Source organism: Pseudophryne corroboree, chromosome 2, assembly GCF_028390025.1.
Source record: "Pseudophryne corroboree isolate aPseCor3 chromosome 2, aPseCor3.hap2, whole genome shotgun sequence".
In the NCBI taxonomy this organism is placed as follows: domain Eukaryota; kingdom Metazoa; phylum Chordata; class Amphibia; order Anura; family Myobatrachidae; genus Pseudophryne; species Pseudophryne corroboree.
Genome location: NC_086445.1, coordinates 839,365,748 through 839,392,453, shown reverse-complemented (window position 1 = coordinate 839,392,453; position 26,706 = coordinate 839,365,748). Strand labels below are relative to the sequence as shown.

Here is a 26,706-nt window from a genome sequence, read left to right as displayed (position 1 = left end):
CCCGCCGGCGTCCGCGTCCACAGCTGCAGCCGCTGATGCACCGCCGGAGCCTCACTTCCGGATTCACGCAGGAAGCGGTTGCCAAGCAACCGCCGGCTTGCGTTCCAGCACAGCAAGCCCGGACCAAGTGTTCTCAGTCAGCGCCATCCGTGGGGGACTGCCGGGGGCAAACAAAACACACTTATTACATTTATAAAAACCTCTAAAAACATATATATGCATGCAGCAGCCCATGAATATATTCATGGGCTGCTGCATGCATATATATGTTTTTTAGAGATGAGCGCCTGAAATTTTTCGGGTTTTGTGTTTTGGTTTTGGGTTCGGTTCCGCGGCCGTGTTTTGGGTTCGAACGCGTTTTGGCAAAACCTCACCGAATTTTTTTTGTCGGATTCGGGTGTGTTTTGGATTCGGGTGTTTTTTTCCAAAAACACTAAAAAACAGCTTAAATCATAGAATTTGGGGGTCATTTTGATCCCAAAGTATTATTAACCTCAAAAACCATAATTTACACTCATTTTCAGTCTATTCTGAATACCTCACACCTCACAATATTATTTTTAGTCCTAAAATTTGCACCGAGGTCGCTGTGTGAGTAAGATAAGCGACCCTAGTGGCCGACACAAACACCGGGCCCATCTAGGAGTGGCACTGCAGTGTCACGCAGGATGTCCCTTCCAAAAAACCCTCCCCAAACTGCACATGACGCAAAGAAAAAAAGAGGCGCAATGAGGTAGCTGTGTGAGTAAGATTAGCGACCCTAGTGGCCGACACAAACACCGGGCCCATCTAGGAGTGGCACTGCAGTGTCACGCAGGATGGCCCTTCCAAAAAACCCTCCCCAAACAGCACATGACGCAAAGAAAAAAAGAGGCGCAATGAGGTAGCTGTGTGAGTAAGATTAGCGACCCTAGTGGCCGACACAAACACCGGGCCCATCTAGGAGTGGCACTGCAGTGTCACGCAGGATGTCCCTTCCAAAAAACCCTCCCCAAACAGCACATGACGCAAAGAGAAAAAGAGGCGCAATGAGGTAGCTGACTGTGTGAGTAAGATTAGCGACCCTAGTGGCCGACACAAACACCGGGCCCATCTAGGAGTGGCACTGCAGTGTCACGCAGAATGTCCCTTCCAAAAAACCCTCCCCAATCAGCACATGATGCAAAGAAAAAGAAAAGAAAAAAGAGGTGCAAGATGGAATTGTCCTTGGGCCCTCCCACCCACCCTTATGTTGTATAAACAAAACAGGACATGCACACTTTAACCAACCCATCATTTCAGTGACAGGGTCTGCCACACGACTGTGACTGATATGACGGGTTGGTTTGGACCCCCCCCAAAAAAGAAGCAATTAATCTCTCCTTGCACAAACTGGCTCTACAGAGGCAAGATGTCCACCTCATCTTCACCCTCCGATATATCACCGTGTACATCCCCCTCCTCACAGATTATCAATTCGTCCCCACTGGAATCCACCATCTCAGCTCCCTGTGTACTTTGTGGAGGCAATTGCTGCTGGTCAATGTCTCCGCGGAGGAATTGATTATAATTCATTTTAATGAACATCATCTTCTCCACATTTTCTGGATGTAACCTCGTACGCCGATTGCTGACAAGGTGAGCGGCGGCACTAAACACTCTTTCGGAGTACACACTTGTGGGAGGGCAACTTAGGTAGAATAAAGCCAGTTTGTGCAAGGGCCTCCAAATTGCCTCTTTTTCCTGCCAGTATAAGTACGGACTGTGTGACGTGCCTACTTGGATGCGGTCACTCATATAATCCTCCACCATTCTATCAATGTTGAGAGAATCATATGCAGTGACAGTAGACGACATGTCCGTAATCGTTGTCAGGTCCTTCAGTCCGGACCAGATGTCAGCATCAGCAGTCGCTCCAGACTGCCCTGCATCACCGCCAGCGGGTGGGCTCGGAATTCTGAGCCTTTTCCTCGCACCCCCAGTTGCGGGAGAATGTGAAGGAGGAGATGTTGACAGGTCGCGTTCCGCTTGACTTGACAATTTTGTCACCAGCAGGTCTTTCAACCCCAGCAGACCTGTGTCTGCCGGAAAGAGAGATCCAAGGTAGGCTTTAAATCTAGGATCGAGCACGGTGGCCAAAATGTAGTGCTCTGATTTCAACAGATTGACCACCCGTGAATCCTTGTTAAGCGAATTAAGGGCTGCATCCACAAGTCCCACATGCCTAGCGGAATCGCTCCGTGTTAGCTCCTCCTTCAATGCCTCCAGCTTCTTCTGCAAAAGCCTGATGAGGGGAATGACCTGACTCAGGCTGGCAGTGTCTGAACTGACTTCACGTGTGGCAAGTTCAAAGGGCATCAGAACCTTGCACAACGTTGAAATCATTCTCCACTGCACTTGAGACAGGTGCATTCCACCTACTATATCGTGCTCAATTGTATAGGCTTGAATGGCCTTTTGCTGCTCCTCCAACCTCTGAAGCATATAGAGGGTTGAATTCCACCTCGTTACCACTTCTTGCTTCAGATGATGGCAGGGCAGGTTCAGTAGTTTTTGGTGGTGCTCCAGATTTCTGTACGTGGTGCCTGTACGCCGAAAGTGTCCCGCAATTCTTCTGGCCACCGACAGCATCTCTTGCACGCCCCTGTCGTTTTTTCAAAAATTCTGCACCACCAAATTCAAGGTATGTGCAAAACATGGGACGTGCTGGAATTGGCCCAGATTTAATGCACACACAATATTGCTGGCGTTGTCCGATGCCACAAATCCACAGGAGAGTCCAATTGGGGTAAGCCATTCCGCGATGATCTTCCTCAGTTGCCGTAAGAGGTTTTCAGCTGTGTGCGTATTCTGGAAAGCGGTGATACAAAGCGTAGCCTGCCTAGGAAAGAGTTGGCGTTTGCGAGATGCTGCTACTGGTGCCGCCGCTGCTGTTCTTGCGGCGGGAGTCCATACATCTACCCAGTGGGCTGTCACAGTCATATAGTCCTGACCCTGCCCTGCCCCACTTGTCCACATGTCCGTGGTTAAGTGGACATTGGGTACAGCTGCATTTTGGTCTGTGGTCTGAGGTCTGTGTACATTTTCGGTATCGCCTGCCTAGAGAAATGGAACCTAGATGGTATTTGGTACCGGGGACACAGTACCTCCAACAAGTCTCTAGTTGGCTCTGCAGTAATGATGGATACCGGAACCACGTTTCTCACCACCCAGGATGCCAAGGCCTCAGTTATCCGCTTTGCAGTAGGATGACTGCTGTGATATTTCATCTTCCTCGCAAAGGACTGTTGAACAGTCAATTGCTTACTGGAAGTAGTACAAGTGGGCTTACGACTTCCCCTCTGGGATGACCATCGACTCCCAGCGGCAACAACAGCAGCGCCAGCAGCAGTAGGCGTTACACGCAAGGATGCATCGGAGGAATCCCAGGCAGGAGAGGACTCGTCAGAATTGCCAGTGACATGGCCTGCCGGACTATTGGCATTCCTGGGGAAGGAGGAAATTGACACTGAGGGAGTTGGTGGGGTGGTTTGCGTGAGCTTGGTTACAAGAGGAAGGGATTTACTGGTCAGTGGACTGCTTCCGCTGTCACCCAAAGTTTTTGAACTTGTCACTGACTTATTATGAATGCGCTGCAGGTGACGTATAAGGGAGGATGTTCCGAGGTGGTTAACGTCCTTACCCCTACTTATTACAGCTTGACAAAGGGAACACACGGCTTGACACCTGTTGTCCGCATTTCTGGTGAAATACCTCCACACCGAAGAGCTGATTTTTTTGGTATTTTCACCTGGCATGTCAACGGCCATATTCCTCCCACGGACAACAGGTGTCTCCCCGGGTGCCTGACTTAAACAAACCACCTCACCATCTGAATCCTCCTGGTCAATTTCCTCCCCAGCGCCAGCAACACCCATATCCTCCTCATCCTGGTGTACTTCAACACTGACATCTTCAATCTGACTATCAGGAACTGGACTGCGGGTGCTCCTTCCAGCACTTGCAGGGGGCGTGCAAATGGTGGAAGGCGCATGCTCTTCACGTCCAGTGTTGGGAAGGTCAGGCATCGCAACCGACACAATTGGACTCTCCTTGTGGATTTGGGATTTCAAAGAACGCACAGTTCTTTGCGGTGCTTTTGCCAGCTTGAGTCTTTTCAGTTTTCTAGCGAGAGGCTGAGTGCTTCCATCCTCATGTGAAGCTGAACCACTAGCCATGAACATAGGCCAGGGCCTCAGCCGTTCCTTGCCACTCCGTGTGGTAAATGGCATATTGGCAAGTTTACGCTTCTCCTCCGACAATTTTATTTTAGGTTTTGGAGTCCTTTTTTTACTGATATTTGGTGTTTTGGTTTTGACATGCTCTGTACTATGCCATTGGGCATCGGCCTTGGCAGACGACGTTGCTGGCATTTCATCGTCTCGGCCATGACTAGTGGCAGCAGCTTCAGCACGAGGTGGAAGTGGATCTTGATCTTTCCCTAATTTTGGAACCTCAACATTTTTGTTCTCCATATTTTAATAGGCACAACTAAAAGGCACCTCAGGTAAACAATGGAGATGGATGGATTGGATACTAGTATACAATTATGGACGGGCTGCCGAGTGCCGACACAGAGGTAGCCACAGCCGTGAACTACCGCACTGTACTGTGTCTGCTGCTAATATATAGACTGGTTGATAAAGAGATAGTATACTCGTAACTAGTATGTATGTATAAAGAAAGAAAAAAAAAACACGGTTAGGTGGTATATACAATTATGGACGGGCTGCCGAGTGCCGACACAGAGGTAGCCACAGCCGTGAACTACTGTACTGTGTCTGCTGCTAATATATAGACTGGTTGATAAAGAGATAGTATACTCGTAACTAGTATGTATGTATAAAGAAAGAAAAAAAAACCACGGTTAGGTGGTATATACAATTATGGACGGGCTGCCGAGTGCCGACACAGAGGTAGCCACAGCCGTGAACTACTGTACTGTGTCTGCTGCTAATATATAGACTGGTTGATAAAGAGATAGTATACTCGTAACTAGTATGTATGTATAAAGAAAGAAAAAAAAAACACGGTTAGGTGGTATATACAATTATGGACGGGCTGCCGAGTGCCGACACAGAGGTAGCCACAGCCGTGAACTACTGTACTGTGTCTGCTGCTAATATATAGACTGGTTGATAAAGAGATAGTATACTCGTAACTAGTATGTATGTATAAAGAAAGAAAAAAAAACCACGGTTAGGTGGTATATACAATTATGGACGGGCTGCCGAGTGCCGACACAGAGGTAGCCACAGCCGTGAACTACTGTACTGTGTCTGCTGCTAATATATAGACTGGTTGATAAAGAGATAGTATACTCGTAACTAGTATGTATGTATAAAGAAAGAAAAAAAAACCACGGTTAGGTGGTATATACAATTATGGACGGGCTGCCGAGTGCCGACACAGAGGTAGCCACAGCCGTGAACTACCGCACTGTACTGTGTCTGCTGCTAATATATAGACTGGTTGATAAAGAGATAGTATACTCGTAACTAGTATGTACGTATAAAGAAAGAAAAAAAAACCACGGTTAGGTGGTATATACAATTATGGACGGGCTGCCGAGTGCCGACACAGAGGTAGCCACAGCCGTGAACTACCGCACTGTACTGTGTCTGCTGCTAATATATAGACTGGTTGATAAAGAGATAGTATACTCGTAACTAGTATGTATGTATAAAGAAAGAAAAAAAAACCACGGTTAGGTGGTATATACAATTATGGACGGGCTGCCGAGTGCCGACACAGAGGTAGCCACAGCCGTGAACTACCGCACTGTACTGTGTCTGCTGCTAATATATAGACTGGTTGATAAAGAGATAGTATACTCGTAACTAGTATGTATGTATAAAGAAAGAAAAAAAAACCACGGTTAGGTGGTATATACAATTATGGACGGGCTGCCGAGTGCCGACACAGAGGTAGCCACAGCCGTGAACTACCGCACTGTACTGTGTCTGCTGCTAATATATAGACTGGTTGATAAAGAGATAGTATACTCGTAACTAGTATGTATGTATAAAGAAAGAAAAAAAAACCACGGTTAGGTGGTATATACAATTATGGACGGGCTGCCGAGTGCCGACACAGAGGTAGCCACAGCCGTGAACTACCGCACTGTACTGTGTCTGCTGCTAATATATAGACTGGTTGATAAAGAGATAGTATACTCGTAACTAGTATGTATGTATAAAGAAAGAAAAAAAAACCACGGTTAGGTGGTATATACAATTATGGACGGGCTGCCGAGTGCCGACACAGAGGTAGCCACAGCCGTGAACTACCGCACTGTACTGTGTCTGCTGCTAATATATAGACTGGTTGATAAAGAGATAGTATACTCGTAACTAGTATGTATGTATAAAGAAAGAAAAAAAAACCACGGTTAGGTCACTGGTATATACAATTATGGACGGGCTGCCGAGTGCCGACACAGAGGTAGCCACAGCCGTGAACTACCGCACTGTACTGTGTCTGCTGCTAATATAGACTGGTTGATAAAGAGATAGTATACTACTAATATTATATACTGGTGGTCAGGTCACTGGTCACTAGTCACACTGGCAGTGGCACTCCTGCAGCAAAAGTGTGCACTGTTTAATTTTAATATAATATTATGAACTCCTGGCTCCTGCTATAACCTATAACTGGCACTGCAGTAGTGCTCCCCAGTCTCCCCCACAATTATAAGCTGTGTGAGCTGAGCAGTCAGACAGATATATATAATATTATATATAGATAATAGATGATGCAGCACACTGGCCTGAGCCTGAGCAGTGCACACAGATATGGTATGTGACTGAGTCACTGTGTGCTGTGTATCGCTTTTTTCAGGCAGAGAACGGATTATATTATGTACTCCTGGCTCCTGCTATAACCTATAACTGGCACTGCAGTAGTGCTCCCCAGTCTCCCCCACAATTATAAGCTGTGTGAGCTGAGCAGTCAGACAGATATATATAATATTATATATAGATAATAGATGATGCAGCACACTGGCCTGAGCCTGAGCAGTGCACACAGATATGGTATGTGACTGAGTCACTGTGTGCTGTGTATCGCTTTTTTCAGGCAGAGAACGGATTATATTATGTACTCCTGGCTCCTGCTATAACCTATAACTGGCACTGCAGTAGTGCTCCCCAGTCTCCCCCACAATTATAAGCTGTGTGAGCTGAGCAGTCAGACAGATATATATAATATTATATATAGATAATAGATGATGCAGCACACTGGCCTGAGCCTGAGCAGTGCACACAGATATGGTATGTGACTGAGTCACTGTGTGCTGTGTATCGCTTTTTTCAGGCAGAGAACGGATTATAAATAAAAGTGGTGGTCACTGGTCACTATCAGCAAAACTCTGCACTGTACACTACTGAGTACTCCTAATGCTCCCCAAAATTAGTAAATCAAGTGTCTCTCTAATCTATTCTAATTCTAAACGGAGAGGACGCCAGCCACGTCCTCTCCCTATCAATCTCAATGCACGTGTGAAAATGGCGGCGACGCGCGGCTCCTTATATAGAATCCGAGTCTCGCGATAGAATCCGAGCCTCGCGAGAATCCGACAGCGTCATGACGACGTTCAGGCGCGCTCGGGTTAACCGAGCAAGGCGGGAAGATCCGAGTTGCTCGGACCCGTGAAAAAAAACATGAAGTTCTGGCGGGTTCGGATTCAGAGAAACCGAACCCGCTCATCTCTAATGTTTTTAAAGGTTTTTATAAATGTAATAAGTGTGTTTTGTTTGCCCCCGGCAGTCCCCCACGGATGGCGCTGACTGAGAACACTTGGTCCGGGCTTGCTGTGCTGGAACGCAAGCCGGCGGTTGCTTGGCAACCGCTTCCTGCGTGAATCCGGAAGTGAGGCTCCGGCGGTGCATCAGCGGCTGCAGCTGTGGACGCGGACGCCGGCGGGAGACAGGACTCGGTAACAGGCATTTAAGTGTTTTGTGTGTGTCTGTTTGTTATGTATCGGTGTATCCTGACGAAGGGGCTGAGGCCCTGAAACATGTTGATGTAAAACACCGCCAATAAAGGCGATTGCATAAGAGTCCTTGGAGTGCCGTGCTCATTGTAAGGATATATATATATATATATATATATATATATATATATATACGAAATTGGTAAGGTCGGCACTCCCTCAAATAATAACAACTACCCCGGTGCCTTCCTAATGTCCGATGTATAACAGTTCTATTCTTCTAGAGGGGGATATGCATCCGTCCACTCCCAATGTGTGAAGACCCTGTGAGTGCCGCCTGTTCTTCACACATTGGGAGTGGACGGATGCATATCCCCCTCTAGAAGAATAGAACTGTTATATATATATATATATATATATATATATATATATAATTATTTTCCCCCTTCCAGCAACCTCTCTACCTTTTATATATTTAAATTCCCCCCCCCTGACTTTACTGTATAAATTTACTGCTCCCCCACCCTGATCCTTTATACAATTAGTGAAGTTCTTACAATTGGCAGTCTGTTTTCGTGGTGCGAGGCGGGAGTATGACAGGCGTTACCACGGTGAGGAGCGGAAGACGGTTGCTATAGCAACTGTAACAATATCCGGCAGCACTGTTTCTTACTCTATGTGCATAGAGGCGAGCCGCTGCCGACGGGTTACACAGCCGCTCACACTGTCCGTACTAAAGGGATGCCGCGGCGCGCAGCCGCCCAACTGTTATCAGCCGCCAGCACGGACAGTGTGAGTGACAGTACGGACCCCATCGGCAGCGGCGCTATGCATATAGAGTAAGCAGCGCCCTGCCGGATATTGTTACAGTTGCTATAGCAACTGTCTTCTGCTCCTCTCCGCAGTAATTCTCGTCATAAGCATTCATCGGCAGCGTGAGCGCCGCCCGCAAGTGGCCGGCGCCCATAGGCAGCTGCCTAAAGCTGCCTAGTGGTGGCGTCGGCCCTGGGATGCTGGGGTCCATTTTAGTACCATGGGGATGTATCAAAGCTCCCAGTACGGGCGGGAAATCCTGTAGAACTGAATGACCAAACTGAAGGTCGTCAGCAGCCAAGGTGTCAAACCTGTAAAACTTAGCAAACGTGTTTGCCCCTGACCAAGTAGCTGCTCGGCAAATTTGCAATGCCGAGACACCCCGGGCAGCAGCCCAGGAAAAACCCACTTTCCGTGTAGAGTGGGCCTTTACCGAACTCGGTAATGGCAATCCTGCCATGGAATAAGCGTGCTGAATGGTACCTCTGATCCAGCGCGCAATAGTCTGCTTAGAAGCAGGACCCCCAACCATTAACTAATTGAGAAGTTGGTTCCTACTCCCCCCCCCCCCCCTAAGTCCCACGAAGCAGGGAAGCTGTTGCCAGCAGCTTCCTTGTAAAATAAAAAACCTAAGAAAGTATTTTTCCAGCAAAGCTCTGTAGAGCTCCACCAGTGTGCATCCAGTCTCCTGTGCACAGTTTCTAAACTGAGGTCTGGAGGATGGGCATAGAGGGAGGAGCCAGTTCACACTGTTGAAAAGTCTTACAGTGTCTATGGCTCCTGAGGAACCGTCTATACCCCATGGTACTAAAATGGACCCCAGCATCCTCTAGGATGTAAGAGAAATAGAGTCGGTGTGCGCAGAAGGCGCGCGCCCAAAAATGGGGTTGTGGCTTCTTCATAGGGAAGGGGCTTAGCCACAGTTATCCCCTGTACTTGTGGCCCCCTGTAGCTGTGCCCCTTGTAGCTGTGCCCCCAGTAGCTGTGACCCCTCTAGCTTTGACCCCAGCAGCTGTGCCTCCAGTAGATTTGCCCCCAGTAGCTGTGCCACCTGTAGCTGTGCCCCCTGTAGCAGTGACCCCAGTAGCTGTGCCCCCTGTAGCTGTGCCTCCAGCATTTGTGCCTCCTGTAGCTGTGCCCCCAGAAGTAGTGCCTCCAGCAGTTGTGACCCCTGTAGCTGTGCCCCAGTAGCGCATCTTACAAACACACACAAAAAAAAAGAAACAGAATACTTACCAGACCCGCTGCTGATTCCAGACCGCTGCCGCACTGCCCTTTGTCACTGGCCGCCGGCTCCTCTCTATGGGAGAGATGGTCATGACGTCTCTCCCATAGCAGCGCCACACAGACACTAGAGGTCAATTATGACCTCTAGTGTCTGTCACTGAAGCCGGCTGCAGCGGGCGCCCACACATCCAACGCCCTGTCAGTAGCGGCGGCGACCTCGGGACAGCGGCGCCCCGGGCAAAAAGCCTGTTTGCCCGTGGCAAGAGCCGCTACTAGCAGGGGGGGCAGGTATAACATGTGCAGAGAAAGTTAGATTTGTGTGGGGTGTGTTCAAACTGAAATCTAAATTGCAGTGTAAAAATAAAGTAGCCAGTATTTACCCTGCACAGAAACAAAATAACCCACCCAAATCTAACTCTCTCTGCAAATGTTATATCTGCCACACCTGCAGTGCATGTTACACCTGCAGTGCACATGTTATACCTGCAGTTGCCCAACTGCTAACAAATTTTCTGCTACGATCAACTCTGAATTACCCCCTATGTCTTGTAAGAAAAATTCAGTACAGGTTGGGGGCACCCTACACTTCCTTAATTACATAACCATATATACTGTGGCTAATTCATACCTCCCAACATGACCCTCTCCAGGAGGGACAAAATGCTCTGCTTCTGGACTTTTCTCTTAATGTATGATTGCCAGGACCTGTGTTGAACAGGTTAATGGATAAGAAAGGTGTTTCAGCACAGGTGATGGCAATCATAAATTAAGAAGGAAGTCCATGAGCAGAGCATTCTGTCCCTCCTGGAGAGGGTCATGTTCGGAGGTATGGCTAATTGTAAATAGCAGTCAGGACTGCCAAGAGATCTGTCAGGCTTCAATAGAAAAGGAGTGTAAGTAAGCATGTGGCCATGCTCTATTCCATGTACTGTGGACCACTTCAGAAGCATAGGGTATAAGCAGGGGTATAATAAATAAATAATCTAGTTACCAGCCCGTCGAAATGATGGAACAACATAACAGTAATGTCAGTGTCAGCGTCTGTGCACGCCCGAACTGAGCAAGCCTTGAATTGCTCTGTTGGGCACCATCTAGTGGCTGCCGGAGCGCAAAACACTTCAATTCCCTGCACAGAGGTGAGTAGCAGTGTAGCAGAGTAGCCTTTTATTGTATGGGATCCTTAGAGATCCATGCACATTATAGACAGCCTCGTAGTGGGAAGTGGAGACATCAGAAGTTCAAGTTTATAATAACGCAGTGTTTACTTCATATCTTTACATTCTAATTTCGCTGGTTTTGCCAACATTAGGAATCCCCTAAGCTACTGAGATGCTACACCATTCACTGTTCTTATTTCACAGTAATTCAGAGACTGAAGCTCTATAGTGATGATCATACTACGAATATCTAATAGGCAAAGGACAAAAAGTAAAAATAAAAAATTTCTATGCCATGCAAAAAACCTGTAGTCATTTTGTAAAATCATTTTATATAAGAAAACGTTCTGTAGTAAGCTATGCACTACAGATGCCCCACATACAGTTTTCAATGTTTGAAGCTCAAGAGCCATTGTGAGTCTCAACACAGATTTTCCTTATAACAGCTAAGTAATTACTTCTTTACAACAGAAGAACTAATCTGGCAAAGTGTACATTATTAGGCTATGCGTCAGTAAACACAACTTGGCCCTTGCTGTTGATTTGTATATTAGATTATTTACAGTTAACATATGGATGGATGAGTATTTGGAGGAGGAAATTACACGCTCTTTCAACTGTTCATTATGTTTTTCTTTGCTGTAGGGGTAAATGTTTACTAAGTGGTTATGTACGTAGAAAGATTCCATCAGTAGAATAGCATGGGCAAGATGAGTTCTATGGAAATGGAAAGATTTATTTTATATGCATGGATAAAATTACTCAGTCGTATTGATGTTTCTGTATGTGTCAGAAATTCCCACACAACTAAATATTTATTTATTAACAGTTTCTTATATAGCGCAGCATATTCTGCTGCGCTTTACAATTGGAACAACAGCAATAGAACAAAACTAGGTAAAAACAGAGGGGCAGATGTATTAAGCCTGGAGAAGGGATAAAGAAGTGATAAACCAGTGATAAGTGGAAGGTGATAATGCACCAGCCAATCAGATCCTAACTGTAATTTTTCAAATCTGTAATGATTGGCTGGTGCGTTATCACCTTGCGCTTTATCACTTCTTTATCCCTTCTCCAGGTTAATACATCTGCCCCATTAAGACATAGAGGTAGGAAGGATCTGCTCGCAAGCTTACAATCTATAGAGAAATAGGCATTGATACATAAGGATAGATGCTACCTATTGAATAATGGTTCACCAGATTTCAAAGGTTATTAATGGGCTGTATGATATGGTCACCCAGCAATGTTGGCCGAGGGTCAGGAGTATGTAAAAGAGAAGAAAGATAAAATATGTGAGGTTATGTGTGGACTGTACAGACAGGATGAATTAGATAAGGAGGCATTAAAGGTTATATGGCTGGGTCTGGAATTTGATAAACTTGCCTGAAGAGGTGAGTATTCAGGGAACGTTTGAAAGTTTGGAGACTAGAGGTGAGTCTTATTGTGTGTGGGAGGGTATTCCACAGAGTGGGAGCAGCCCGGATAAAATTCTGTAATTAGGTGGGAACAAGTGATGCATGTGGATGAGAGATGCAGATCTTGTGCAGAGCAGAGAGGTCGGGTAGGTAAATGTTTTGAGATGAGATAAGAGATGTATGTTGGTGCAGTTTGGTTAATAGCCTTGTATGTAAGTAAAAGTATTTTATATTGAATACAGTAGAATACCGGTAACCAAAGAAGTAGCAAAACCACAAAGTTTCTATTACCTGACCCCTGTAATTTTGCTAATTGGAAAAAAAATGCTTGATATACAAAAAAAATAAAAATAAATGAGGGGTATTCTTTAAGTCCAAAATTTAAAAGGACAATAGCAGCGCTCGTAGGGAGTAGCAATATTAATCCAAATTAAAATGGAGAGCCGAAAGTAGAGATAATAAAAATAAATGTTTAATAATTACATAATTTCTAACAAACTCCTCCCCTCCATTGCTGGATCGACTACACACCTGCTGAAACACACACACCCGCTTCTCTCCCCCTGACTTTGAAACAAGCGGTTTTCGTCCAGGGAGAGAAAGAGAGGTCTCACAGCGGGCTTTCTGTTGCTGATACCGGCGGTCCGCAAAGGCACCTACAATTGGACCATACCCATTGGGTTATCCTGCAGACCTACCCGAGGACATCCAGGTACATTAATTCACAGGAGAGCGGGCAGCTTTTGTACATACCGAGTGAAGAGTCCCTACGAACGGGATCCTCGTGTTTTTTCCTGGCCGCCGGGCTAATACACTCTGCAGTACCTTTAATGAGAGGGCACATTGTGGCTTCATCTAAGCACGCAAGAATAATCATCTCATTGGAAAGGTAATCCATCTACCGGTTGTGGAACATTGAGTATCTAAATTAATTGTGAAATAGACTCCACCGGTATAGAGCCACGCTCTAGTTTCATTAAAGTTACTTTTGCACACAAAGTAACTCAGCTGGTAACAATTTGTTACATTTCAAAGTGGACAGTCAGCAACTAATACTACAGTGTTTCAGTATTGTTTATTAGCTCTTTTTATTACAGATTGAGAGCAATCCAGCAGCCTCACTGCTGCAAAAACGTTTTGATTTGATTTTTTCTTCAGATTATATATGGGGTGTCTCTCCAGCAAACAAGGAATGTTATATAATATCTATATATGATCTATTTATTAGATAAAAAGTTACTTGATTTTATGTTAGAAATTATATCATTATTAAACATTTATTTTTATTATCTCTACTTTCGGCTCTCCATTTTTATTTGGATTAATATTGCTACTCCCTACGAGTGCTGCTATTGTCCTTTTAAATTTTGTACTTTTCAGTTTAAAGGCATACATACTACCTTTATAGCAGCGAACGAGAGTTGAGTATCAATGTTTATTTCATACATTGGCACTTAAAAATCTTCAATGCGTTCCGGTCGCTAAATGGACCTTTTTCAAGAAGTAGATCGAAACGCGTTGAAGATTTGGATGACAAGCTGTGAGGATCGACAAGAAATGAGTGACTGAGTTCTGAGGAAAAATCTCTGTGCGGTGGTGCCAGACTTCACGGCCCGGGACCCCACTTGCTTAAATTAAGCTAAGCCCACCGCACCACCAATGCTGGGTGAGATATTCCTTGCACTTACATCTGAAGTCAAATATTTTTCTCATTAATAGCTGGGTATTCAAGCATATGCAATTTATATGTGTTTTTTAAACTTTGTATGGAATAAACTGTGTTTCTTTTATTGCTTGTGAAGGTTTTTTGAAGTATAGATTAAGTATAATCCAAAGTGTGAATATTCATGACCTAAGGTGCCTGTGCTGGTCCACTTGTTGTTTTTATCTACAATTCGAGAATGTTGTGGAGACTGAAATGAGGGTGAGACCTCATGGATGTTATAGTGGCCAGGCAATTCTCATGCATGAGCACTAACCTATCTGCAAGTCCAGTCTACTCCAGTGAGAGAAAAAAACCAAGAGAGTGTGATACTGAAATTACCATCATCATCAGCCTTGCCCTAACCACTAATGACATGAATGGTGAATCTTCCATTCATCTGCATCTCCCAAAGCAGATGTGAAAAGTAGGTAAAAGCTTAGTGAGACAGCAACCCTTAAGACAGAGGATGATGTTCAGGACCAGTGAAATCTATTATCTTATTGTATCTTCTGCATTTGCTATCCTGCATATATACTGTTGTTTAATGTTAATGCAACTTAATAGTTTCAGGGTTTCCTTGCAGGCAAATGTCATGATGTAGTTTAAGATTAAAGGTAAAAGAAATAGCTTTATAACATTTTTACCAGGGTAAGTGTCAATTATATTTTGAGACATACCTGGGTGTGTAGGGCTCCGCTGGAGGTGGGGGAATGAAGAGATCTTGAAGAGCAGTACTGTCCCTTTTGGTAGGGGTGCTGATTGTGCTTGACGGAGTAGCAGCACCACTTGTGGGGCTCCTTGGAATAAGCGGCTACAGTAAAAAAAATAGATATATACATATTTAAAACATTGGCATAATGATGAAAATGCTGATCACAATCCAGTACCATTAAAATATATCATTACACTAAAGCTTTTATTGTCCTACTATACAGTATGTGCCCATAGAAACATGTTTAAAGAAACATGCACAGGCGATGCTACCATCTACCAGACTCCTTTCTCAGGAGTCTGGTAGATGTCCCAATATTACTTTCAGGTATACTGAAATAGGACAGTAGGTGACTATGATATAACAGTGAGACACAGATCTAAGGGGGTAATTCCAAGTTGATCGCAGCAGGAATTTTGTTAGCAGTTAGGCAAAACCATGTGCACTGCAGGGGAGGCAGATTTAACATGTGCAGAGAGAGTTAGATTTGGGTGTGGTGTGTTCAATCTGCAATCTAATTTGCAGTGTAAAAATAAAGCAGCCAGTATTTACTCTGCACAGAAACAAAATAACCCACCCAAATCTAAATCTTTCTGCACATGTTATATCTGCCTCCCCTGCAGTGCACATGGTTTTGCCCAACTGATAACAAAATTCCTGCTGCGATCAACTTGGAATTACCCCCTATATCTAAGCTGTATAAAAGGATATTCCTTTCATTAAATAAAAAGAATACCCTAAATAGAGAGAATAGTTCTAATGCTCTCCCTGAACAGTCATCATGAAGAAGCACTAGGGGAGAAGTAGTAGTAATGGTACATCTATGTGAAATAGTTAATTTAATCATATATATGCAGAAAAAATAATTTATTCAAGATCCTGGCGAAAGCATCTTGTCCTGTGAGAAAAACTAGACTGAGCTCAGGGGATAGTTGTACAGATTAGGGAGAAAAGTAAGAACTATGACATGCCAAAAAAAGTAATTTACATAGATCAACAATTAAGGATAACCTCACAGACTTATCATATATTTACAGAGCTGTACATACCTGTGTATTTAGATTTCCTAAGCACTGAAACTATTCTACTAAATTGATAAAAAAACAACTTGTTGTGACACCCTGTAAATGAGTCATCTCTCTAAATTCCATCTACAACATGACTTTGACTGAGCTTTTGGGCACTTTTGTAAACTGTTGTCTGAATGTCAACCAACATATTAGATATACATAGTATCAACCTTTATACAGTAATTAGGTAAAGCTTTTCATTTCAAGATCATTTCATTTTCAATGGTTTTAATAAATGAAGCTAGTAACTTCATAGTGGGACCCTTACACGGTATCAGTTTCAAATCGCATTACCTGTATTTTTTTGGGCCAGGGAAAAACAATCACGCCATGACTGTCATTCTAAAGGGCCCCATACACTAGAACGATAACGCCCGATTTCATCCAATTTCAGATATTCGGCCAGATATATCGGGTGAAATCGGGCATTTTGGAGGTGTTTCTGATCCGATCCGATGCGCGTTCCCGGGAGCAACGGATCGGATCATCCAGACTGAACGTGCTTCACTCATAATATGTCGGACCCCACAGGCATGGCTGGGATCGCCCAAGATATTTCGTATGCAAAAGGACAGCATACGATGTATCTTAGGCGATCCTGCCCCCCGAGAGGCTGCCGGGGTGATCGCCTGCGACATGTCAGATGGACATGTCACAGTGGTGTATGGGGCTCTTAATTCTGAGCAATAAAATTCAATAAAACTGAACTAGGAGACAAAGGAGGATTGATAGAGACTAGTAAAGGGGGGTACACATGGAGAGATCCGTGCTTAATTTCTAAGCAATCTGACTAGATTGCTTAGAAATTAAGCAAGGATCTCTCCGTGTTTATGCCCCATAGCGATAGCAATGCGCGGCCCAGCGCGGCGCTATCGCTGTGTCTAGATTGGTCTGCATGAGGCACAATCTAGACAGATCGCTCACTTAATTACTGGATGATGTGAGCGTCCCCGTCCCCCCTCAATCAGCGCACACCGCGCTGTGTGCTGAGCGGGGAAGAGATGTGTGCAGAGCGATCTGTGCTAGATTGCTCAGCGCAAATCGATATGGCCCTTAAGTGTTGATCCTACATGCACTAAAGCCCTGAAAGCTAGGCAACGCTACATAATTAATAACAGTAACAGGCAAGGCTACATATTTAAATACTGCTTTCAATTTTAGCAAAGTACTGCAATGAGGCTTTTACAGTAGCCCACATTTCCAGTGACTTTCCTTGGTTTTAAAAATGTATTCTAGGTTTATGCCCATTTTTCAGTTATAATCAAATGTATAATGTAAACTTATCAAATTCAGCAAACACATAAAATTCAGCAAACACAACATGATGAGAATTGTAGTACTTGTACTTAATATATCCTGCATGAATTCACTGGATCAGCAGTACAGTGTGCATAAAAAATATTTCAACATTTTGACAGCTGTAATAGGAGGTGGAGATAAAATTGCTGATGTTTCAGCAAATAAGAAAGTCATTACAACTTTGGGTTGATATCCAATTAGAGGTGCTAATTTGTCAGGCAATAAAATTGGGCTGATTTTTGACCAATGGTCATTATCAGGCTATTCAATTATAGCCCGTTTTCATTGGCCGTAAAATTCTCAGTTTTTTGGCCGATAACACATGGGATTTGGGATAAGTATTCAGACCCATGTGTTATCGCGAAAAAAAGGTCCCCAAAGCATAATCCCTGTTAAGTGCCGGGTATTGGGGCTAACTGGATAGCCCCTGGTGAGTACATTAGGTGTGGTAAATTACCGCAGCTAACTGGATATCTGCCATAATGTTTACCACATAAGTGTAAAAATATATAAAAATACAGCACCATCTCTTTACAAAGTATTGGGAATGGGAACCTTTTTAACAAGTTGTTGTAAGTAATGCATATTCCCATACATCATCCATTTATTTAATAGTTTCAAATCGCATTACCTGTATTTTTTTGGGCCAGGGAAAAACAATCACGCTGGTAGCATAAGATATTAGTGAGCAGTCATTGGTTCAGAAAACTGACATTTTAAACATAACATTTCAGTATGATTTATAATCACCATCCCACTGCTATGTGATAAATTGTTCACTGCTCCATCCTTTCCACTTCATTTAATGTACACATAAGTCTATTCCATTCTGAAATGCATTATTACGTATGCAATGTATTCTAAAGTGAATACCAAAGAAGAAGAAGGTGAACATCAAAGTAGGCAGGCATGGATAATACATTGCAGAGTTCTGATCACGGATCTTTTTATGACCCAACAGTGAGTTTAGAAGTATGATTATTTTTTTTAGGGAGAAGAAAGTAAAGAATATGAACTTATCTTCATTCATCTTCATTGAAGATAGTGTCTACATTTGTTTAATATGGCTGTAGATTCAAGTTCAAACTACTGGTGGAAAAAATAAAATTCGAAATGCAACTGAAATTCCAAACAGCTAAAGTGGGTCTCTTAGAAGTACAGATATTTTGTTGTGGTTGGGAGAACCCTCCTACCCCCAACAAAACCAACAACAACAAAAAAAAGATACAAATTATCTAAGCAATCGTTAAACAGAATGCAAATATCACTATGCCTGCTCACTATAAATGGCAAGCACGCTGGATAAATATTTCCTTTATGGTTCTAACATGTTTTCTCTGTTTATTACATACTGTATAATATTTTTCACTTCAATAAATGTGAACTGAAGTTGCACACATTTTAAAGGGGGGCCAGAAGCTAATTCAATTATTTTGGGCGATCAGTCCAGAATTTGCACTTATTGCTGATTGCTCGCACCCTAATGAGGAGTGAGCATAAATACATCTAAAGTAGATCTTTGGGGTGGTTGTGAAAATCTGGTAATGGATTAGAGCAAATGACAATCAACCATTTGCTCCCAGATTCTGGGAAATGGGCAAAACCTGTCATTCAGACAAATAGGTTAAATCACGGATTTAAACAATTTGTATGAACGACAGTTTTTGTCCATTTTCCAGTGGTTGGGAGGAAATGGTCGATTGTCAATTGCTCTTGTCCATTACCAAATTTTCATTCCAACTAGCCAGAGCTGGCAGATGATCTGACAGATAATTGAATAGTGTATGCCCATCTTAAGATGACCGTGAGCTATTTAATTGCTTTGGGAAACCCATCATGCTTGCATCCGCCTAAGAAACTAGACAAGAAAGCATGTTCTCATTCATTGGTTTCCAATGAATTTCAATAATTAGAATACATTTGAAATTTGCAACAAAAATATGTAAATTTCCTTCTTCCTTCCCTCCATAACTAGTAGATACTGTATGACTCGTCTTCTCACCCCTACTAGAAAAACCTGGTTTAGGGCTTTAAATGTGGAGGTGTTCTGTTGCATTTTAGTTGCTGCTCCAAATTATCAATGAATGAGCATTAACTACAAAGCATTTAGAGATGAGCACAGTCAATTTTAAAACTGGCAATTTGTGTTAAGACCATCGGCAGGATGTAATGGAGTCCAAGATCGCCAGAGATGCGAGATGCTAGGCGATCTTGAAGGTTTTTTTAAAGGGCCAATCACTTACAAGACACTGGTTTTGCCTTGTGTTTGCCCTCTTTAAAAAAAAAATTCAGATTTCGGCCGGCGTCCCGCACCTCCAGCGTTCTCAGACTCCAATAAATCCCGCAACATGCCTCCTCATCCTCTCATTGTGATGGAATCCTGTGCCCCAGGCTGAAATATACTCAAATAGTCTTTCCCATGAGAGCAGCCATTCACCTTGGAACCGTTAGGGAACTGTGCATGCATGCAGAGCTATCACTTGCCCTTCCAGAATTCTTCCAGAGAAGATAGATAATGAAGGAATGGTGTAGATGAGCTTAAATATATATATATTTATGCCACGACAGGTGTATGGTGAAAACAACAGCAAGAATGAGCGTGGCTACATCTGTATGCCAGTCCAATATCACAACACTTCCACTCTTCTCTTTGAAACAGTCAAGAGTGGTGACGCTTGCTCAGTAAAGCACACTTGGGAATCTAAAACATCCAGTCTTGGACTGGGATATGAAAGTCCCACCAGGGAATGCAATGGTAGGGGCCCAAACTTAAGGAATACGGCCAACCACCAGAGGAAGTTTAACCATGGCACCACTGAGGGACTTGGTCAACCATTAGAGAGAACATGCAAAGAACAGGGCAACCTTATTAAGGAGGGGACATGGGTGTGTCAGGACCATCCACTTTGATTGGCAGGAGGGCTAGTATCTACATTATCTACAGATACAAAGCTGGGATTCCGGTAGTTGGGATACCTCTGTCAGTATAGTGACAGCCGGCATCCCGTCTGCCGGGATATCGTAGGTATCCCACGCTAGCTCTATGCCTGGAGAAAACCACAGTATAAACGCCAGATTGATGCTAGGATAAAACTGTAGTATATAACCACCTTGTTTACAGCAGATGTGACCTGACATAAATAAGAACTTTTAAAAGGTATATTTCTTTATACAATTCAATTTAACGGTAACCATTACAAAAGTATAATTTCTCATTGCAACATATTGCCATAATAAGAAATTAAGATTTGGTGGAATATAATAAAAATGTTAGTCCCTGAAAAGAAAAAATATTGAAGTGCTAACTCACGCTACCACTTTACTTCCGCGTTGGGCCTGGTATTTGTACTGTGCATGCAAGTGGTAATTAACGGAGAGGGATCGGAAAAGTTTGCAGAGATGTAGTTTAAGCTTCCATGCTAATCTCAGCTAGAAATGCAATTGCTATCAGTGCTAAGTTACGCTATGCTTTTTGGAGCTTGGGACATTTCATAATTTAGCAGCTACCATATAGAGGCTGCTCTTCTGATCACAAACAGGGCACCTCAGCAGATATCTCTGCATTTACTGCAGTCACTGATTAATACATTCTGGCGATACTTAATTTTATCAAGAATCCTGCAAAAAAGTCTGTTTTGCAAGGATTTTGAAATAGTGTTAATAAACAGGTCCCTAAATACAGTACCCAATCTGAAGCTAATATAGGGCATCAGTATGTAATCCCGCTGGATGGGATCTCTGCGGTCGAAATACCGATGCCAGAATCCCGACCACACAATCCCAACAGGGGTGGCGAGCGGAATGCAGCCCCTTGCGGGCTCGCAACGCTGCGGGCACACTATTATATTCTCCCGATCCCGGGATTGGCCACCCTAGTTGGAAGAGCCTTCTCTGAAGAGCAGCACTGTAGTGCAAAACTGGTGCCATTAAAGCATAGGATAATCCTAGGGCCACCAACAAAATGCAAGTCCTTTGTTTGAAACTGATATGAGAATGTGCTCCAACTACTAACAAGGTAAGTCCCTATAAATAAACCTTTTGCACCCCTACAGTATATCTCTGTTCAGAGATCTCACTTACAAAAGAAAATCTGCACTGTTCCACAAATTGCATAGAGCAATGCACCTCCGCATTACTTTGCAGGTGCATACATCCTCAATCTATCTCCCCTTCTCAGCTTGTTTGAATGTCTCAACCTCCATAAGTGCTCGGCAAACCTAATCACCATGGCAGTAAAAACCTGGTGCAAATGGAGGTGCATGAACGAAACCTGATGCATGTTGTAAATGACTTCTTTCTTTTTCATGTGGCCTGACTGTAAGAGCTTAATGCCAAGGATTAACAGTAAAACAAAGCAGGATACACATGAATCTTGTTCCAAACTTAATGGAAATTAACTATAATGACTTATTCATAACCAACCTAGGTTCTCCCCAGAATCTTGATTATCAGCAATCACCAAAGCAATCAATAAAATAAGTGAGTCATAGATTGTGTAAAAAACCATAAATTATGTAAGAAATCTATGTGTACTGAGCCAGTCATATTCCATGCTTATCATGGCTGACCTGTAAAAATAAAAAAAAAATGGAGCAAATATAAAATAAGTGAGCCAAAGATTGTGTATAAACCAAAAATGATGTAAGAAATCTACTGTATGTGTACTGAGCCAGCCATATTCCATGCTAATCATGGCTGACCAGTAAAAAAAAAAAAAAAAAAAATATATATATATATATATATATATATAAGGAAGGACACCCCACTGATGGCATCGTATAGACGTGGACGAAACATAAAAGATATAGTCGTCCACAATGATATTTCACATCTGGGTCAGGAAAAACCTGTAGATGTACGGGATGTACTACCTGTAGTTGCCTGGAAACTGGTAATACCTTTCGTCATCCCAGATCTGGCAAGATCTTTACTATCAAGCACGCATTAACATGCAGTAGCAAATTCATAGTTTACTACATCAAGTGCCCTTGTGGGTTGTTATATGTCGGCAAAAGTATACGACAGTTTAAAGAAAGAATTGCCCTTCATAGATCCAGCATACGTGCGGCCCTTGAAGACAGGGGCAGTGACTTGCCAGTAGCGAGACATTTTAAAAGTTGTAATCATAACTTGTCTGCTATACGTTATAAAATGATCGACCATGTGCCCCCCAACATTAGAGGTGGTGACAGAGGCAAAGTCCTCTTGCGCAAAGAAGCGTGGTGGATACACACGCTCCAAACAGTACACCCCTTAGGCTTGAATGAGGCATTGAGCTTTAATTGTTTTTTGTGAAGCATATAGGTTCATTGAGTATTTTTTGGGATGATTTTTGACTATATCGTATTGTGTATATATTAAATAGTAGCTTTAGTGGTCATATATTATCTGCCTCTAACGTAGTGATAAGTTACCCACAGTACTGTGACAGCATTTAGATTGCTGTACATTGTTTCTGACGCTGAGACCTGCGAATAATATCACAGGTCCGTACTACATATTGGTGTGGATATCTTATCCTCACTAGTCAATTTGTATGTTCCCTCACAATAATTGTTTTGAGGTCCGGTTCCATTAGATGGTGCCATTTTTATATGTGTACTTTATCAGGTATTTATATATACAGTATGTATATTTTGTTGTATTTGTCTTTTAGGACTAAGTTCTTGTGCATGTCTCCATTTCCTGTTTGTGAGCTGTTGCTTAGTAACGGCACAGCGTGCATGCTGAACCGCGCCCCCAACCTGTCTGACGGTGATTCTCGGCGCAGGGTCGCTCCGATGACGTCACAGCCCGGCGGCGGGGACACGCGGACGCAGCCACACGATTGGTGTTGGGTAAAGTATTACTCTTGTATATATATTTGTTGTGTACCAGGGTGCTGATTTTGACAGAACCAGCGTTGATTCTGCATATTTCTTTTTCTGAGTGCCACCATCGGTTTTCTACTATATATATATATATATATATATATATATATATATATATATATATATATATATATATATATATAAATGAAGCATAATGGTAGGATAGAGCAAATATAAAATAACATGATCCCATTAAAGATCCTGTCACATCTAAATATCATTTTGTCAGTTACTTGAAATGAAATGTACTACAGAAAAGAAGTCTATGTGCCATTGTTTTGAAGAGCAGAACACTTGTAGACGGCTTATTATAGTTTCAATCACTTTGTGTAAAGAGAATATCTGTAGGGACAGTGCTTAAACACTACACTACTAGTAACATCAAACATTTTCATCTACAATTTATAAGCACTAGCTATGTCTGAAATTATTAAAAGTGAAAAGGTATGTGTGCATTAGTGCTATGAGGCGGCCATCGCTCATATCATTGCTGTATTTTATAAAGGCCCACCTACATTATATTGTACCAAGATAGCTGTATAACCTGCACCATTAAGTCCCGCACTTCTCCTAGCAGCTAGTACTCTCTCCACAGTGACTGGCTAGTAGTATGAGAGGAAAGAAAATGTAGAGCACATGATCTTAGACATGTTGAGCAGAAAGCTACGCAGGTTGACAAAATGTTCCAGTATTTCAGCTAGCATAATACCAGCTTCCTGCTACATACATTTACAAGTCTCTAACTTGGCAGGCTTGTGCTTGAGAGAACAGGCACTCTGTACCGGAAAGGAGATATGTCCATGATGTAAAAATATGATTACACAATAAGAACTCCACTAAGAAATCCCAGCATTTGGGGCCTCTTTATAAGGGTGGTATTCATGTGACCGCCGGTCAGCTGACCGACAGTCACATGACCTCCTCCACCAGCCCGACGGGTCACTGTCCCGATGGTCGGCATGCCGACCAACAGGGACTATTTCCACTCGTGGGTGTCCACGACACCCATAGAGTGGGAATAGAACCCGTGGCGACCGCAGGTCGCCACCGAGCCCGCAGCGTGGCAAGCGCAGCGAGCCCGCAAGGGGCTTGGTGCACTCGCCCCTCCCCGCCGGGATCCCGGCGTCGGTATGCTACCGGGATCCCGGCGTCGGTCAGGAGACCGCCGGTCAGCCGTACTACACCCCTTTATAAACCCTTTTTAACCTGAAAATCACACAGAAACAACTTCCCACATAATTTAAGTGTCAATGCTATTTAAGAAGAGCCTACCTGAGGAGCTATCAGAAACATCTCCTGTGTTAAGCTGCCCATACACCTAAAGATTTATTGTCCGATCTGGTTGGTTGGAATGACAATCTGGTAATGTATGGGAGCAAATGGCAATTGACCATTTGCTCCGAAATGCTGGAAAACTGATGAAAATGGTAGTTCAGACAAATTGGTTAAATCAAATGGATGTAACTAGTTTGTCTGATTGACCATTTTTGTCTGTTTTTCAGTGTTTGGGAGCAAATGGTCAATTGTTTAGGCAAACTACTTGATGGTGATTAAGTTTGGGCTAATTTACCAAGCTTTGAAAAGTATGACTTTCCAGAGCATGGCCCCAATAGCTAACAGATTTTAAAGTACTGGAGTATGATGAGGGATTCTTAAGATCTTTCCTACTGTTTTTGTGTGTGCATGTGCAGAACCCGGCAGTGTGCATCTTCGCTGCAATCAGAGAAGAAAATCATTCCTTATTGCAATAATATGTGACAATATACTTTGGGGCCTCATTGCTACAAATGAATCATTGTAAGTATTTAAAAAAATAATCTTCGTTTATACTGTATTACACTTGTCACTGCAACAAAAAAAGATTTCAAAGTGTAATACTAAACATGTTACCAATAAATTTGTTGACCAATGTCTGAGCTTTCAGTAACTTCGGCAACTTTAGGCTTTAGAAAGCAACAGTGCATAGATCATGACAAATGCAGCAGTGGCGTTAGGTTTCCATATAGTAATATTTCCCAACAAACTATATATATATATATATACACACACACACACACACACACACACACACACACACACACACACACACACACATAAACTGTATGACAAACAGTACAGTAAAAATGAATTATCCCTGCAAGTGTCATATATGAAACGTGACCATGTGATACCTTGTAATTGCTATAGGCCAAGCACAGTGGCCCAATAGCTGTACATCACTGCAGATTTATGCTAATCATGTTGCAATGATTTGGTGGTGAAGGAATATAAATGTCAGGAACATGAGGTTCAGACATTCATATTTAACTTGTAAATATCCAATTATGGCACATACCTGGGTGAATGGGAGTGACTTTAGCAATGAATCTTGAACTCAAATTGGAAGTTTTGGCAATGGGATTCATTAGTTGTTAGCAGGGTTGGACTGGCCCACAAGGGAACAGGGGAAACTACCGGTGGGCCCCACTACCTGTGGGCCCTCCTCTAGGGATCAGGCTCCAGACTCTATCCTAGTGCACTTGAATTATGCATTATGCTTATGTTACATTATACTTCACAAGAATATGGTTTATTATATATTTACCAAGGGGAACAGAACATGTACTCTGTAATGGTTAGCCAAACCTCTGTGGTGGCTGGCCACGCCGAAGTGGAGCCTGGCCACACCCTTAAGCATGGGCCAATACAACAGCATCCCCCCGGTGGGCCCTTCATGCCCCAGTCCGACACAGGTTGTTAGCTATGATGTTATATTGCATTCTTAATAGTAATTTCCCAAACTGTTCCCTTATTATTCTATCCAAGTTCTATCAACGCATAATACACTTTACCGGTGCCCACATTATGTATTCTTAATTTATGAACCTCTCTTTAGAACTCAATGTCCCATACGATATACTCACTAAAGGGTCTATGTACTAAGACTTGGAGAGCGATACAGTGGACAGAGATAAAGCACTGTCATTTTTCAAACTCAGCTGGTAACATGGCAGCTAGGAGCTGATTCACTGGTACTTTATTGCCATCTACTTTATCTCTCTCCAAGGCTTTAGTACATAGACCTCCAAATTTGTTTACTATGCCACTGTCGGACTCTGATGCTACATATGCAAATCCAAGACACACATAAAAGAAACAAGAGAATACAGGGTAAAGATGTAAAATGGTCTTCTGTTCAATTAGCATGCACAGTTTTAAATGAAACATTAAATATAAACGTTATTGAGGGGCATATGTATCATTGGGCAATAAGCTGCATGGCCAGTAACGGGAGGCATTTGATATGCTGGCTGTTGGGATCCAGGCGCTCACCATACCGACGCCGGAATTCCAACAGCTGGCATACCGACAACTATTCTCCCTCTTGGGGTGTCCTCGACACCCCTGAAGGGAGAATAAATAGCGCAGTGCGACACCGTGCTAACAGCGAGCCCGCAAGGGGCTCTTTTGCACTCACCCCGCTGCCTGCATACCGGCGGTCGGG

The 26,706-nt window shown here is 43.2% G+C and overlaps 1 protein-coding gene across 5 annotated transcripts in view; it reads right to left on the bottom strand.

Moving 5' to 3' along the window:
• Window positions 1–26,706, bottom strand: part of CNKSR2 (connector enhancer of kinase suppressor of Ras 2) — an 805,595-nt gene that overhangs the window by 368,429 nt on the left and 410,460 nt on the right. For all 5 annotated transcript variants that reach the window (XM_063955759.1, XM_063955760.1, XM_063955761.1 and 2 more), the window contains one exon: window positions 14,949–15,082. In XM_063955759.1, coding sequence (XP_063811829.1) covers window positions 14,949–15,082 — 134 coding nt within the window. The remainder of the gene's footprint in view (window positions 1–14,948; window positions 15,083–26,706) is intronic.